We start from the raw sequence: 13,648 nt of genomic DNA on the forward strand, positions 1-13,648 counted from the left end.
AGGTGGCATCCATCATCCAGCACCCTCACCAACCGGGACATGCCCTGATTGCTACCAGTGTGACTCTGCATTTAGGAATGGCTTCTTTCCCTTCCCCCATCAGATTTCCAAACATCCATGAACCCATGAGCACTATCTTGCTATTTGCATTATCTATTTGTTTATATATTATTGAAATTTACAGCAAGTTTTGTGTATTGCACTGTATTGCAGCCACAAAACAACACATTTCACATATGTCAGTTGTAACAAACCTGATTCTGAAATCCCTACCAGGGGAAATCTCCCTCAGACATCTACCTTCCCAAGCCATCTTACAATGTTATGTGTTTCAAGACACTGATTGGTGACAGGAGACAGAGATAATGGGAAGATGCTTTCCTGATTGGAAGTCTGTAGCCAATATATTGAAACCATCGTAAAGAAGGAACACCAGCAGCTCTACTTTGATAGGATTCTGAGGAGATCTGGCATATTACCAAAGATACCAGCAAACTTCTGCTAATGTACGGCGGAGAGCATTCTGACTGGTAGCATCTCTGTCTGGGATGGAGGCTCCAGTGCCCAGGTTTGCACGAGGGTTGTAGACTCAGCCAGCCCCATCACGGTAGCATAGCTCCACAGCGCCAGCAATTAGCGGCCTCAAGTCCCACCGAGCTCCGTAACAAGTTTGTGCGTTCGCCCCATGGCCAGATGGGTTTCCTCCAGGTGCTCTGGTTTCCTCCCACATTCCAAAGACGCACAGGTTAGTACGTCGTGTGGCTTGGTGCTGGAACAGGGCAACAACTGCAGGCTACCCCTGGCACATTGGTCACTGACAGAAACAACGCATTTCACTGTATGTTTCAAAGTACATGCGGTAAATAAAACTAACCTTTATTTTGTAACTTACATTCATTTTATGTCTTACACTGTACTGCTACTGCAAAACAAATTTCACATCATGTAATTCACTGATAATAAACCGATTGTGCTTTCTATATTTAGATTTCACGACAGCTGTTTACAAAACCTGGAATATGAACCCATGAACACTATCTCATTTTGTACTACTTATTTATGTTGTTTATCTTTCTTACTAGACAACAGGGTGACCTGTTGGGGCACCCTTTGAGAGAAGGGTAGCGCAGCCTGATGTGACCAGAATGAACATTAAATTTTCCTGAATGCTATTGGTATCGCTTTGCTTTGGAAACTGAAGTAGAAGACCTCAGTTTATTAAAGAAGAACGATGCGTAGCAAAGCAAATATAGCTCCTCCTCATTTAACGAAGGACACTTTTGATGGCATCATTTCTGGTTTATCTGCCACCCTCGTGCCTCTTGTTGTCATTCTGGAGATGTGCAGTCCTTTCACCTGCTACCCAAATACAGCCGCCCTGCCCTTTTGCTCCGGTAGGTGTCGCTGCTGAGGCTGGCCGTGCGCATGCGTCGGGCTGTCGCATCCCGATTTCCATGATGGCTGATCGGGTTTCGGGTGAAAGCCAGCCTGTCGATTTTTGGCGAATGAGCAATTTTATAGGAATATATAACCCTGAACTTTGCCTGCATTCTGTAAGTTAGCACATTTTAATTCAATTGAGCCAAGAAAAGTGCCGCTGTAATGCACCGTTTGCGCTAATTGGAGGTCACAAACGGATAGACAGAGCATGAGAGTTTTAGTAGTATATAGATGGTAACATGGTTTTTTGATGTATTGAACTATACTGCTGCATAATGGTCAATAAACTACCTTATATAGTTCTAATAAATTATAATTATTATAATATTCACTGAGGACCATTTTATTAAGTACACCTGCTTGTTAATGAACATATCTAATCAGCCAATCAAGTGGCAGCAACTCAATGTATTAAAGCATGCAGACGTTGTCAAGAGGTTCAGTTGTTATTCAGCCCAGACATCAGAAATGTGATCTGAGTGACTTTGACCATGGATGATTGTTGGTGCCAGATGGGGTAGTCTGAGTATCTCAGAGATGCTAATCTCCTGGGATTTTCATGCACAGCAGTCTCTAGGGTTTGCAGAGAATGGCGTGAATAACAGAAACTGATCTGTGGGCAAAAGACAGATCAGAGGAGTATGTGCACACAGGTTCAAACTGACAGGAAGGCAACGGTAACTCACTCAAATAACCACCCATTAGAACAGTGGTGTGGGCGGAAGAGCATCTCTGAATGGACATGTCGAACTTTGAAGTGGATGGGCTACAGCAGCAGAAGGCTACGAACATGCACTCAGTGGCCACTTCAGAAGGCCCAGGACAGAAAATAAAGCAGCCACTGGGTGTATGTCATTGATAATAAACCTGATTATGATTCTGAATCTTGGTGTTAAATAGTCAACAGATCACTGCATGTACTTAAATACCAAACAAGCTTATTCGTGCGCCCTCTCCATAGAATGTGACCAGACAGGTTTCTTCTTCTGTAGGAAGGCTTCAATCCCTTCCTGCCCATCTTTCAGTGCTAAGTTCTGCACCATGATTTGTGAAGCAATCTGATACGCCTTGTTTCGATCCTGAGCCATTTGCTTGTAGAACGTAGCTTTCCCCAGTGCAACCACAGACCTGCTGGTTTCACAGATTCTGCGGGCAATCTTCATGGTCTCTTCGTCCAACTTGTCCTCGGGCACCACTCTGCTCACCAGACCGTGCTGCAGCGCCTCCTGGGCAGAAATGGGCTCTCCTGTAAACAGCATTTCTAAGGCAACCTATGTCAAAAAGAAGCAAATCAAAGCATTATTTCCACAAAAGAAAGATAGTAAATTCTATAAAAGACTACTTTCATCTCTAGCGACACACACAACTGGTGGAACTCAGCAAGTCAGGCAACATCCATGAAGGGGAATAAATCGTTGATGTTTCAGGCGGAGACCTTTCATCAGGACTGGGGCAGAAGCCAGAATAAGGTGGTGGGAGGAAGGGAGGGCAAAAGGTGACAGGTGAGAGGTGAGGGGGAAGGTGGGTTGTTGGGGGAGGGGGACTTGAAGTAAGAAACAGGGAGGCGATAGGTGGAAAAGGAAAGGGCAAAAGAAGGAATCTGATAGGAGAGGACAGTGGACCATGAAAGAAAGAGAAGGAGGTCCGTACCTATTAGAGTATGTCTTATGTGGATAGATTGAGCAAGTTTGGCCTTTTCTCTTTGGAGCAAAGGAAGATGAAAGGTGACTTGATAGAGGTGTACAAGATGATAAGAAGCATACATAGAGTGGACAGACAGACCTATTCCCAGGGTTGAAACGGCTAATATGAGGGGGCATAATTTTAAGGTGATTGGAGGAAAGTATAGGGGAGATGTCAGAGGTAGTTTTGCTTAAAACACAGAGGTGGGTATTTGGAACACACTGCTGGGGTGATGGTAGAGGCAGATACACTGGGGACATTTAAGAGTCTCTAAGATAAGCACATGAATGATAGAGAAATAGAGGACTATGTGGGAGAAAAGCATGAGAATGATCTTATAGTAGGGTAAACGGTTGGTACATTGTGGGCTAAAGGGCCTGTACTGTACTATAAAATAGCGTTCATGTTTAAAAAATATTTGGACAGGTATGTGGATGAAGACAGAGGAATATAGAGTAGGTACAGGAGAGGAACAAGCCCTTTGGCCCACATTGAAAAGGTTTGGAGGGCTACGGACAAAATGTAGGCGAAAAGTTTGTAGAGGGACTTTTTCCGTGGTTTGAAACTCTACAACTGTGGGGAACACAGAGCTGGCCTCATAAGCCTTCTGCAGTGCCAATCATTCCAATTAACCTCTTACAGGAATGGCAACCAGCTGAAGCACAACAGCGACGCACCTTCCGAGGCACCGATCGCCCCACTGCCACGGCTGGGGTAGAGCAGAACAGCCCGACGTTGACTCCCGGCGTGGCAAACTTTGACCTGTCTGACACCACGGCAAGGTCGCAACTTGCCACGAGCTGGCAGCCAGCCGCTGTGGCCAGCCCGTTAACCTTAGCAATGACCGGCACCGGGATATCCTGAAGCAGGGTCATCACCTATAGTCAGAGAAAAGGTGGTCAGCATAGCTCTCTGCAGATTTAATTTAGGAACTTTCTTACCCTGAGATCCTTCCCAGAAACTTTCACCCTTCGCACATGCCCTGTTTCCTCAGGCTCAAAATTTAAAGTACATTTACTGTATTACAAAGTATTAGACCATAAGACATAGGAAAAAAATTGGGCCATTTCCTCCATCATTCTGTCATGACTAATTTATTATCCCTCTCAACCCATTCTCCTGCCTTCTCCCTATAACCTTTGACACACTTACTAATCAGGAACCTATGAACCTCCCTTTAAATAGACCCAATGACTCTGCCTGCACAGCCATCTGTTGTGATAACTGTATACACGTTACATGGAATTGCGTGACTGTTTCACAGTTAGTGATTGCTCTTCGTCTCCTATCCCAAGCACCCAGTGAATCCCACCAGGCAATTGTGCAATAAGGACATCGCAACCAAGTCCTGTCCTGCTTGCTGGGGTCTTACTGGTTTAGCTTCTGAATGCCCTGCTACCATTGGGCAGGAGTCCAACACAACTAAGTTCAGGGACAGGCATTCAGTCTTGAACCAACCAGTAGGACCCTAATCACTACAGTTTAGCAGTACTATGAGCACACTGATCACTTTGCACTAAAACTGGACTCTTTTTAAAGTCGTGTATAACTTGTGTATAATTTGTACTTTCCTTGTGAATGCTGTTTATCTGATGCCGCATGCTTGTGATGTGCTGTGAGTTTTTCATTGCACATCTGCATACATGTAATTGTGCGAATGAAAATAAACTCAACATTGATGTGTCGGTTCAGGAGCCTGGTGGCCGTAGGGTAGTAACTGTTCCTGAACCGAGTGGTGTGGGACCCAAGGCTCCCGAATCTCCTTCCCGAAGGCAGTGGCGGGAAGAGAGCCAAGGGCCAACGAGTGTTCAAGCTCACTTGACATTGGAGAGAAATAAAAGAAAGGAACAGGATGCATTGTGAAGCTAACTCCATGATCAAACTTTTGCAATTGTCCCATCTTTTTTAGCCACCTGGAATCATTCGTTTGCAAATGCTCCTATAAAGTACCTAGAGGCATTTTCCTCTGTTGAAAACAAATACAAATTTTTGTTATTATACAATCTGGAAAACAGTTTGGAAATCCAGTCTTGTTTTTATTTCAAACTGGATCTTATTTCAGACTGAAATATGCTACTGAAGACTCTAGTAAATTTCTGCAGATGTACCAAGGAGACCATTCTGACTCCCCGTCTGACATGAGGGGACAACCGCACAGGATCAGAAAAAGCTGCAGAGGGCCATAAACTCAGCCAGATCCATCATGCGTAAAAGCCTCCCCAGCATCGAGGACATCTTCAAAAGATGATGCCTCAAAAAGGCGGCTTCCATCATTAAGAAACTCCATCACCCACGAGATCCCTCTTCTCATTACTACCATCAGAGAGGGGAGGGACAAGAGCCTGAAGACACACACTCAATGTTTTAGGAACAGTTTCTTCCTCCACCATCAGATTTCTGAATAGTCAATGAACCCATAACCATTCCCTCACTATATTTGCAGTACTTATTTTTAAATATACAAATACACAGTATACAGTATTGTGCAGAGGTCATATATATATATATATATATATAAATAACACACACACACACACATAGAGAGAGAGCTAGGGTGCAGAGTACTGTAGTAACTTTATGTATTGCACTGTAAATGCTGCCACAACAAAAAAAAACAAATTTCATGACATATGTGAGTGATGATAAACCTAATTCTGATATGAGTCTCTGTTGTGGACTGAGAGTGGGAAAGGGGAATTATGGTTGGGAAAAGGGAAAGGGAGAGGGGAGGGAGTGGGAAGCACCGGAGAGACATTCTGTAATGATCAGTGAATCAATTGTTTGAAATCAAATGCCCTTGCCTGCTGTCGCAGGGCTGGGTGTGTCTGCACCCACACCACCTCCTGCTCCAGCACTCCATCTGCCATCTGTCCCACAATGCTCCACCCTCGCCATTCCCAGCATCCTTTCCTCCCGCAGATTTACAAACTCGCTCTCCGCTCCACGTTGACAAACAGCCATATACTGTATAGCTATATAGTGTATGTCCCTAAGACTTTTGTGCAGTACTGTATATATTTCTTATTGTAACTTGTAGTATATTTTCTGCCTTGCACTGTACTGCTGCCACAAAAACAGCAAGTTTCATGACATAAGTCAGTGATCAGAAACCTGATTCTGGTACTTCAGTTGTTACCCAGCCTGGATTTAAGTTGATGAGCTTACTTCACTGCAGAGTGTAAACACCTGGACATGATGATCCCCTCCTTGCGCTGAGGTCAGCTCCTTAAGATCGTGGCCAGATGAAAACACAGGTCCTTCAGCTGTGCACACACAAATCACAGTATCAGACTTGCTCACAATTACAATATCAACATTGCATTTACAGTAAACAGTAACAGATCTAAAAATAACCCGGGTTAAAAATTCTTTTACTGGGTGGGTATTTATTGCTTCTTTTCCTTCTGCAGTCTGTGATCTCTCACAGATCCCGAGAAGGTGTCACAGGTAAATAGTATCATGAAACGAGCTTTCAGCACACTGGCCTTCATATTGAGTACAGGAGTTGGGATGCTATGTTGGAGTTGTACAAGATGTTGGTGAGACCTAATTTGGAGTGTTGCGTGCGGTTCTGGTCACCTACCTACAGGAAGGATATCAATAAAATTGAAAAGGTACAGAGAAAAATTTCGAGGATGTTGGCGGGACTTGAGGATCTGACTCAAAGATGTGCCCACCTTCTTTTCTTTCCTGCCATCAGTGCGGAGTTACCAGGAGCCTGAAGATACATGCTCAATATTTTAGGAAGAACTTTTCCCCCTCTGCCATCAGATTTCTGAACAGTCTATGAACCCATGAGCACTACCTCACTATGTTGTTCCCTTTGTATTATTTTTTTAAATACATTCTTATAGTAATGTATTACACATTGCTCTGCTGCCACAAAGCACACATTTCACAGTATACATTAGTGATAATAAGCCTGATTCTGAAGACATTTTACTACACTTAAATGAGATTCTGGTGAAACCTTCATCTGGAACGTTGTGCACATGTCTATCTATACAAGGCAGTGAAATGCTTGGAGTGGAAGGAGTGCAATAAGTTACCTGAAATAACTATAACTCGGAGATCATTGCTTTCTACTTCATGGAGGAGGTCTGTGTGCAGGGATTCCAGCATAGCCAACGAGAGGGCATTCCGTTTCTTTGGGTTATTCAGCACGATCTTCCTAAAAGGAAGCAATGGTTTTTAAACGGCACCGTTCATCTCTGTGCGACAGGAGAACGCACATCATAGTACAATAGTCTTTGTTTTATTATTTCATAGTTATTGCACATTGGTAAATTGTGTACTTTATTACTCTGTACTTTACTATTAGTTAAACCTGCACACTGCCAAGTGTCTTTAAATGTTGCTCCTGTAACAAACGAATTTCCACTCGGGATCAATGAAGTACATATTATTAAAAATTCAGAATATACGAGTGCATTGATGAAAAAGATTGTTCTTCTGACTGTTTCATCTTACTGAAAGCATTCTCCTCTTCCCTTTCCCACCCTGGCTCCCTTCTTACCTCTTCTCCTCACCTCCCCCTGGTGCCCCTCCTCCCTCCCTTCCATCCTTCCAGTGTCCCACTCTCTTCACCCTATTAAGATTACTGTACCTGTTCTTCAGCCCTTTATCATTTCCATCGTCCACCTCCCAGCTTCTCACTTCATCACACCCCTCAGCCACCTGTCTTTACCTATCACCTCCCAGCTTGTACTCCTTCCCAGTGCTGAAGAATAGCCTCGGCATGAAACATCGACTCTTTAGTATCTCCCTCCGCAGATGCTGCCCGAACCGTCTACTGTCCTCTTGCAGAGATGCTGCCGGCCTGCTGAGTTCCTCCACCATTTTGCGCTCCTCCCCTCGTCCCCCTCACCGGGGCCGCCTTTCTCTCTCTCGGGGACCCGATTCTATTCTCTCTCCCTCACCTAATGCCATCCCGCTGGGTGCGGAGGGTCAGTGGTTCCTGGGCCGCTCCTCGGGCCAGACTAAGCCCCCGCCACAGCCCGGGCCGGGAACCGGCCACTACCGCCGCCCTCCGCAGCCACCAGCCCATCGCCCGCACACTCTCCATGGCAGCGGCGGCGGCCCCGGTCTCAGGCTCCTCCTCCTGCAGGGCCAGGCCAGGCCGTCCCGGGCAGACTGTACCCTTCACTCTCACCCTCCCCTCATTAATCCCACTAACGCGTTAAGTTTTGCAAACTCTGATGGCAATAGTACTTAAAAAAAACCCAAATACCCCAATTAGCTTGAGAGCAGGTTTACCACCTATTCGGTGCACTCTGAGGCTCAGTCGCTGCATTTTTTGTAAAACAGAAGGCAGAAATCAGTGTAAATCCCATCCCAAGTCGTACAGTGCAGCACTGCAGGGGTACTGCTGTACCCAGACGATGAACCTGCTCCCTCAGTAAAGAAACTCACAGATCTGTTCGGAAGAAGAGGGAGGCAGATCATCAATTATTGGAAACACAAAACCAGGCTTTCTCACCAATAGTTGTGCTGCAGATTGAAAAATGGTGAAAATCAGAATCAGATTTTATCAGAATTGATCAGGTTTATTGTCATTGACTTGTAAAATGTGAATTTTGACATTAGAATTATAAAATTACTATTAATTACAAAATGAGTAGAATAAAAGAAGGAATAATGAGATAGTGTTCATGAACCACTCAGAAATCTGATGGAGGAGGGGAAGACTTATCAAGCGTGGGTCTTTCCTAGGTGGCAGCAATGAGAAGAGGGCATGTCGCAGATGGTAAGGATATTTAATGATTGATGCCACCTTCTTGAGGCTTTGGCTCTTGAAGACATCCTCGATGGTGTTGAGGGTTGTGCCTATAATGGAGCTGATTGGGTCTACAACCCCCTGCAGCCTCTTTTGATCCTGTGCATTGGAGCCTCCATAGCAGGCCGTGATGTTACCAGTACGCATGCACTCAAAACGTTCTGGACTGTTGAAAGGAAGGTGTTGTTTTATTTCAACTTGTATTAGCTACCTTGCATTTGCAGCAGGTGTTAGAGTCATACAGCACAGAACAGAGCCCTTCAGCCCACCTGGGCTATGTCAACCAAGATACTCATCCAAACTAATCTCGTTTGTCTGCATTGGGCCCATACACCTCTAAACTTTTCCTGTCCATATCTACCTGTCTATGCACTCTGTTGTTGCTTTTCAGTTGTACTATCTTAAAGTGCAAGTGAAGTACTTTGGAATCTCCAAAGACTCTGGCAAATTTCTACTGATGTACCATGGAGAGCGCTCTGACAGGATCGGGATAAGCAAGTTGCAACCTCAGTCAGCCCCATCTTGAGCACGAGACTCCCCAGTATCAAGCACATCTTCAAAAGAAGGTGGCATCCATCATAAGGATCCCCATCACCCAGGAAATGTCCTCTTCTTATCACTACCATCAGAGAGAATTGAATTGACTTTATTTCTTACATCCGTGACGGATGACATCTGTGACATACATGAGAAGTAAAAATCTTTACGTTACGTCTCTGACTAAATGAGCAATCATAGTAATTTATAATAATCTATAATAAATAGATAAAGGAGCTTGAATACACACACTCAACATTGTAGGAGCATCTTCCTCCCCTTCGTCATCAGATTTTTGAATGGGCAATGAACCCATGAACACCACCTTGCTACTTTTACTGTCTTTTTGATCTAGTTATTTATTTGTTAATATTTCTTATTGTAATTTATAGTATTTGCTTATGTTTTGAACTGTACTGCTGCCACAAAGAATACGCAGTTTACAACACAAGTTGGCGATATTACTTTCTGACTCTAATTTACTTGTTTTGGAATGATCTGTATGGGCTGTAAATGGTTTCCAACCAAATGCAGATGCATGCAGGAAGAACAACTGGATTAAGTTGGATTCCCTCGGGTTCAGAAAGGAAATAAGCTCTGCTCGTGACCTCAACTGGAACTGAAGGTAGGTGGACCTTGGATGGAGGCAGGTGATGTACCTGCCACTGTTAAATTACCAAAAACCACGCTGACTGGTAGGATATGGAAGTTACAGGTCGGAGAACAAATTTCAATGTGGGGGGGAGGAGCGTTAGAAATACTCAGTAGGTCTGATAACATCAAGAGAATGGGTGTGGGGGGCTTCTGGTCCCGGGGAAGATCTCTGGGCGTCTGAAAGGGGGGACTCGTCGTTTCTTCCGAAGTCAGGCGGTGCTGTGTGAGCGGATCCGCGAGCGGGCGCGCTGGTTTCCGGCCGGACTGTTGATGCGAAGGGACCCGAGGAGCCGGAAGCCGAGTGGCGGCTCGACAGGCGCGGGTGAGCGGAGCACGGGGCCCCGGGAGGAGGGGGCAACCGGGAACGCGGAGCGGGGTTGCTGTTTACTCCAAGTCCGGGCGGCGGGGTCTGTTAGGAAGGGAGGGCGGTTACGGGTTTTGTGGTGGGTAGCACCCCCCATCTCCTTCATCATCCACCTTAACCTTCCTCATTACCCCCCATCACACACCTACCTTCCATCAGCATCCCCTCATCACCCTAGCCCTACACTCCCTCACCACTCTTTTACCACCCAACCCACGCTTTTATCACTCACTCAGACTCTCTCCTCATCGCCTTGCCTCTCTCCTCAACCATCCACCCTCCCTCATCACTCACTCTCACCCGTCCCCTTTAACCCTCCTTCACTCTACCTCCCCCATGCCAATTGCCTCTTTGCCCTGTCACCCTCTGTCATTGCCCCATCCCTCTCACCAACACCAACCCTCCTCCTTCCCCTCACCTGATTACCCCGCCTCCTCATGCCCCTCATCATTACCACCCACCCTCCTTGTCACCCCCCATTACCAATTCCTGTCACTCCTATTCACAATTACGATTTCCATCCACTCCAAATTGCAACCCCCGCCCCGCATTGAACTGCCCATTCTGAGTTGTGAACGTTGCTGTTCTGAGCATTGACTTGTAGTTCTTGTTATGTGGTCTTGGAAGAGAGTGCAGAATACCTCTGAGGGAAACTGGGGTGGTGTTGTGAGTTATGTGTAAGCCGGTCCATTTGAAGTTCTTATGCCTTGGCTCGCAGCGAAATGTCCAGGCAGTCTGGAGAGTGGGCTCACTGTGAGTGGCCCGTTGTTGCAGCTGCATGTGTGCGGCTGGCCTGTTTGTGCAAACATTGAAAAGGAGGGTTGCCCTGTAGGAACACAAGTGCATCCACTTCAGCAGATTCCAGGAGCTGCACTTCCCTGCAGATTTAAAGATTAAGATCTTTAATCTTCAAATCTTCAAAGATTCACTTTATTTGTCCCATGTACGTCAAGACATACAGAACTGTGTAAAAGACTTTGGCACATATATATAGCTAGGTTGCCTAAGAATTTTGCACAATATTGTATTTGTTAATGTGAAGAAGAGAGTGAGTTTGTAAACCTGGCAGGACCAAGGATGTTGGGAATGGTGAGGATGGAGCGCCGTGGGAGGGGCGTGGGACAGGTGGCAGAGCAGGAGTGGGGGATGATGCGGGTGCACACGCACCCAGCCCTGAGACACCAGGTAAGGTCATTTGTTTCCAAACAAGTGGTTTATTGATCATTACAGAATGTCTCTCTGGTGCTCCCCTCTCCCTTTTTTTACCAACCATGATTCCTCTCTCCTTGCCCTCTTCCTACTCAGGTTTATCATCACCCACGTATGTCATGAATTTTTTTTGTGTCAGCAGTGCAGCGCAATACATAAAATTACTACAGCACTGTGCAAAAGTCTTAAGCTCCCTAGTGATATATATGTGCCTATGATTTTTGCACAGTACTGTACAACACATTCTGAGATTCTGCTGGGGGCAGCGCACAAGTGTCACCATGCTTCCGGTACCAACATAGCGTGCCCACAACTCATTAACCCTAGCCTGCACGTCTTTGGAATTTAGGAGAAACCCACTGCAAAACCACATAGTCACAGAACATACAAACTCCTTACGGGCTGTGGTGGGAATTGAACCCTAATCATTGGAGCTGAAAAGTGTTGCGCTAACTGCTAGGTTACTCTGCCATTGAAGTATAAGATTATGCTGCACACACGAAATGCTGGAGGTTCAGCAGGCCAGGCAGCATTCATGGAAAAGAGTAAACAGTTGATATTTCGGGCTGAGGCCCTTCATCAGGAGTTCTTCCAGCATTTTGTGTGTGTGTTGCTTTGGATTTACAGCATCTGCAGATTTTCTTGTGTTTGTGAAGTATAAGATTATGTTTAATGTTTGCATTGTGTAGCCACACTGGGAGTCCCTTCAACTTGTCGTGGACTTCCTAAAGCAACATTAGATAACTGATGGTGATGCATTATCTGCTTAAGGAACTCAGTAGCTTGAGCAGCATCTGTGGGAGGAAAGGAATTGTCGATGTTTCAGGTCAAAGCCTGGCATCAGGACTGAAATTACACAGTAAGACCATTGAATCAATGGAGATGCAGGGTCTGAACCCAAAATGTCGGCAGTTCCCCCACACAGGTGCTGTTTTGTTGCTCTGGATTCCGGCATCTGCATTTTCTTATGACTCCATTGGATAATTGATAGTATTGTACATGGCTAGCAGATCAATGAAGGTGTGATCAAAGATTTTACATGTTGTCAAATAAGACCATGAGATATAAGAGCAGAATTAGGCCAGTTAGCTCATTGAGTCTGCTCTGCCATTTTTCTCCACCCATTCTTTTGCTGTCTCCCTCTAACGTTTGATGCCCTTACTAATCAAGAAACTATCAACGTCCATTTCGAATGTACTTAATGACAAGGTCTCCACAGCCATTTGTGGCAATGAATTCCACAGATATACCCCTCTCTGGCTAAAGAAATTCCTCCTCACCTCTGTTCTAAAGGGACGTTCTTCTATTCTGAGACTCTGCCCTCTGGTTGTAGATTCCTCCACTATAGGAAATACCCAGTCCACGTCCACTGTGTTGGGGCCTTTCAATACTCAGTCGATTTCACTGAGATCCCCCCTCCCCACAATGTTCTTTTAAACTCCAGTGAGTACAGGTGCAGAACCATCAAATGCTCTTTATACATTAACCCTTTCATTTGAGTTTATTTAAATCTAACTTCCATCCCACAAGATGAGGAGTAAAAATTTTTGCATAATGACTCCATCGCAATATACAGACATGTGAATTTAAAAGTCTAATGGCTTGTCGAAAGAAGCTGTCCCGTAGCCTGTTGGTCCTGGCTTTAATGCTGCGGTACTGTTTGTCAGACAGAAGCAGCTGAAACAGTTTATGGTTGGCATGACTGGTGCCCCTGATGATCTTACAGGCATTCTTTACACACCTGCTGCTGTAAATGTCCGCAATGGAGGGAAGTTCACATCCACAGATGTGCTGGGCTGTCCGTACCACTCTCTGCAGTGACCAGCAATCAAGGTTGGTGCAGTTCCTGTACCAGGTGGTGAAACAGCCAGTCAGGATGCTCTCAATGGTGCCCCTGTAGAAGTCTTGAGGAATTGGGGGCTCATGCGGAACTTCTTCAGTTGCCTGAGGTGGAAGAGATGCTGTTGTGCTCTTTTTGCCACACA

General features: G+C 45.4%; 2 protein-coding genes across 6 annotated transcripts in view; one reads left to right on the plus strand and one right to left on the minus strand.

Annotated features, from left to right (window-relative positions):
• Positions 1-840: 840 nt before the first annotated feature.
• Positions 841-8,476, minus strand: echdc3 (enoyl CoA hydratase domain containing 3). Of its 4 annotated transcripts, none has more exons than XM_072241215.1 (5): positions 8,383-8,476; positions 7,173-7,294; positions 6,289-6,386; positions 3,801-4,001; positions 841-2,711 (listed from the first exon to the last, which is right to left on the minus strand). In XM_072241215.1, the coding sequence occupies exons 1-5, from the start codon at positions 8,454-8,456 to the stop codon at positions 2,379-2,381; spliced, it is 828 nt and encodes a 275-aa protein (XP_072097316.1). In that variant the 5' UTR covers positions 8,457-8,476; the 3' UTR covers positions 841-2,378. The 4 variants fall into 4 exon arrangements, with proteins under 4 accessions (XP_072097316.1, XP_072097315.1, XP_072097313.1 ...); XM_072241214.1 differs by lacking the exon at positions 8,383-8,476 and adding an exon at positions 7,811-8,036 and having other exon boundaries at positions 6,310-6,386; XM_072241212.1 differs by lacking the exon at positions 8,383-8,476 and adding an exon at positions 7,811-8,036.
• A 1,494-nt stretch (positions 8,477-9,970) lies between these two features.
• rbm17 (RNA binding motif protein 17) overlaps positions 9,971-13,648 on the plus strand; it is a 65,421-nt gene continuing 61,743 nt past the window's right edge. The window contains exon 1 of one of the 2 annotated variants that reach the window (XM_072241211.1): positions 9,971-10,061. The gene's annotated coding sequence lies outside the window, so the exon portion shown is untranslated. Of the gene's footprint in view, positions 10,062-10,322; positions 10,413-13,648 lie in introns of those variants that run through there. The other variant, XM_072241210.1, reaches the window with a different exon arrangement.

Source organism: Mobula birostris, chromosome 23 (genome assembly GCF_030028105.1).
Source record: "Mobula birostris isolate sMobBir1 chromosome 23, sMobBir1.hap1, whole genome shotgun sequence".
Taxonomy (NCBI): Eukaryota; Metazoa; Chordata; class Chondrichthyes; order Myliobatiformes; family Myliobatidae; genus Mobula; species Mobula birostris.

Bases quoted from the DNA above. Each gene is read 5' to 3' on its own strand.
- echdc3 (XM_072241212.1), bottom strand. From the start codon at position 7,962: ATGGTGGAGGAACTCAGCAGGCCGGCAGCATCTCTGCAAGAGGACAGT. The intron at 7,295-7,810 runs GTAAAGACAGGT...GCTTCCTTTTAG, and splicing joins TACAAGCTGGGAGGTGATAG to GAAGATCGTGCTGAATAACC. The intron at 4,002-6,288 runs GTAAGCTCATCA...CTCTGACTATAG, and splicing joins TGTTTACACTCTGCAGTGAA to GTGATGACCCTGCTTCAGGA.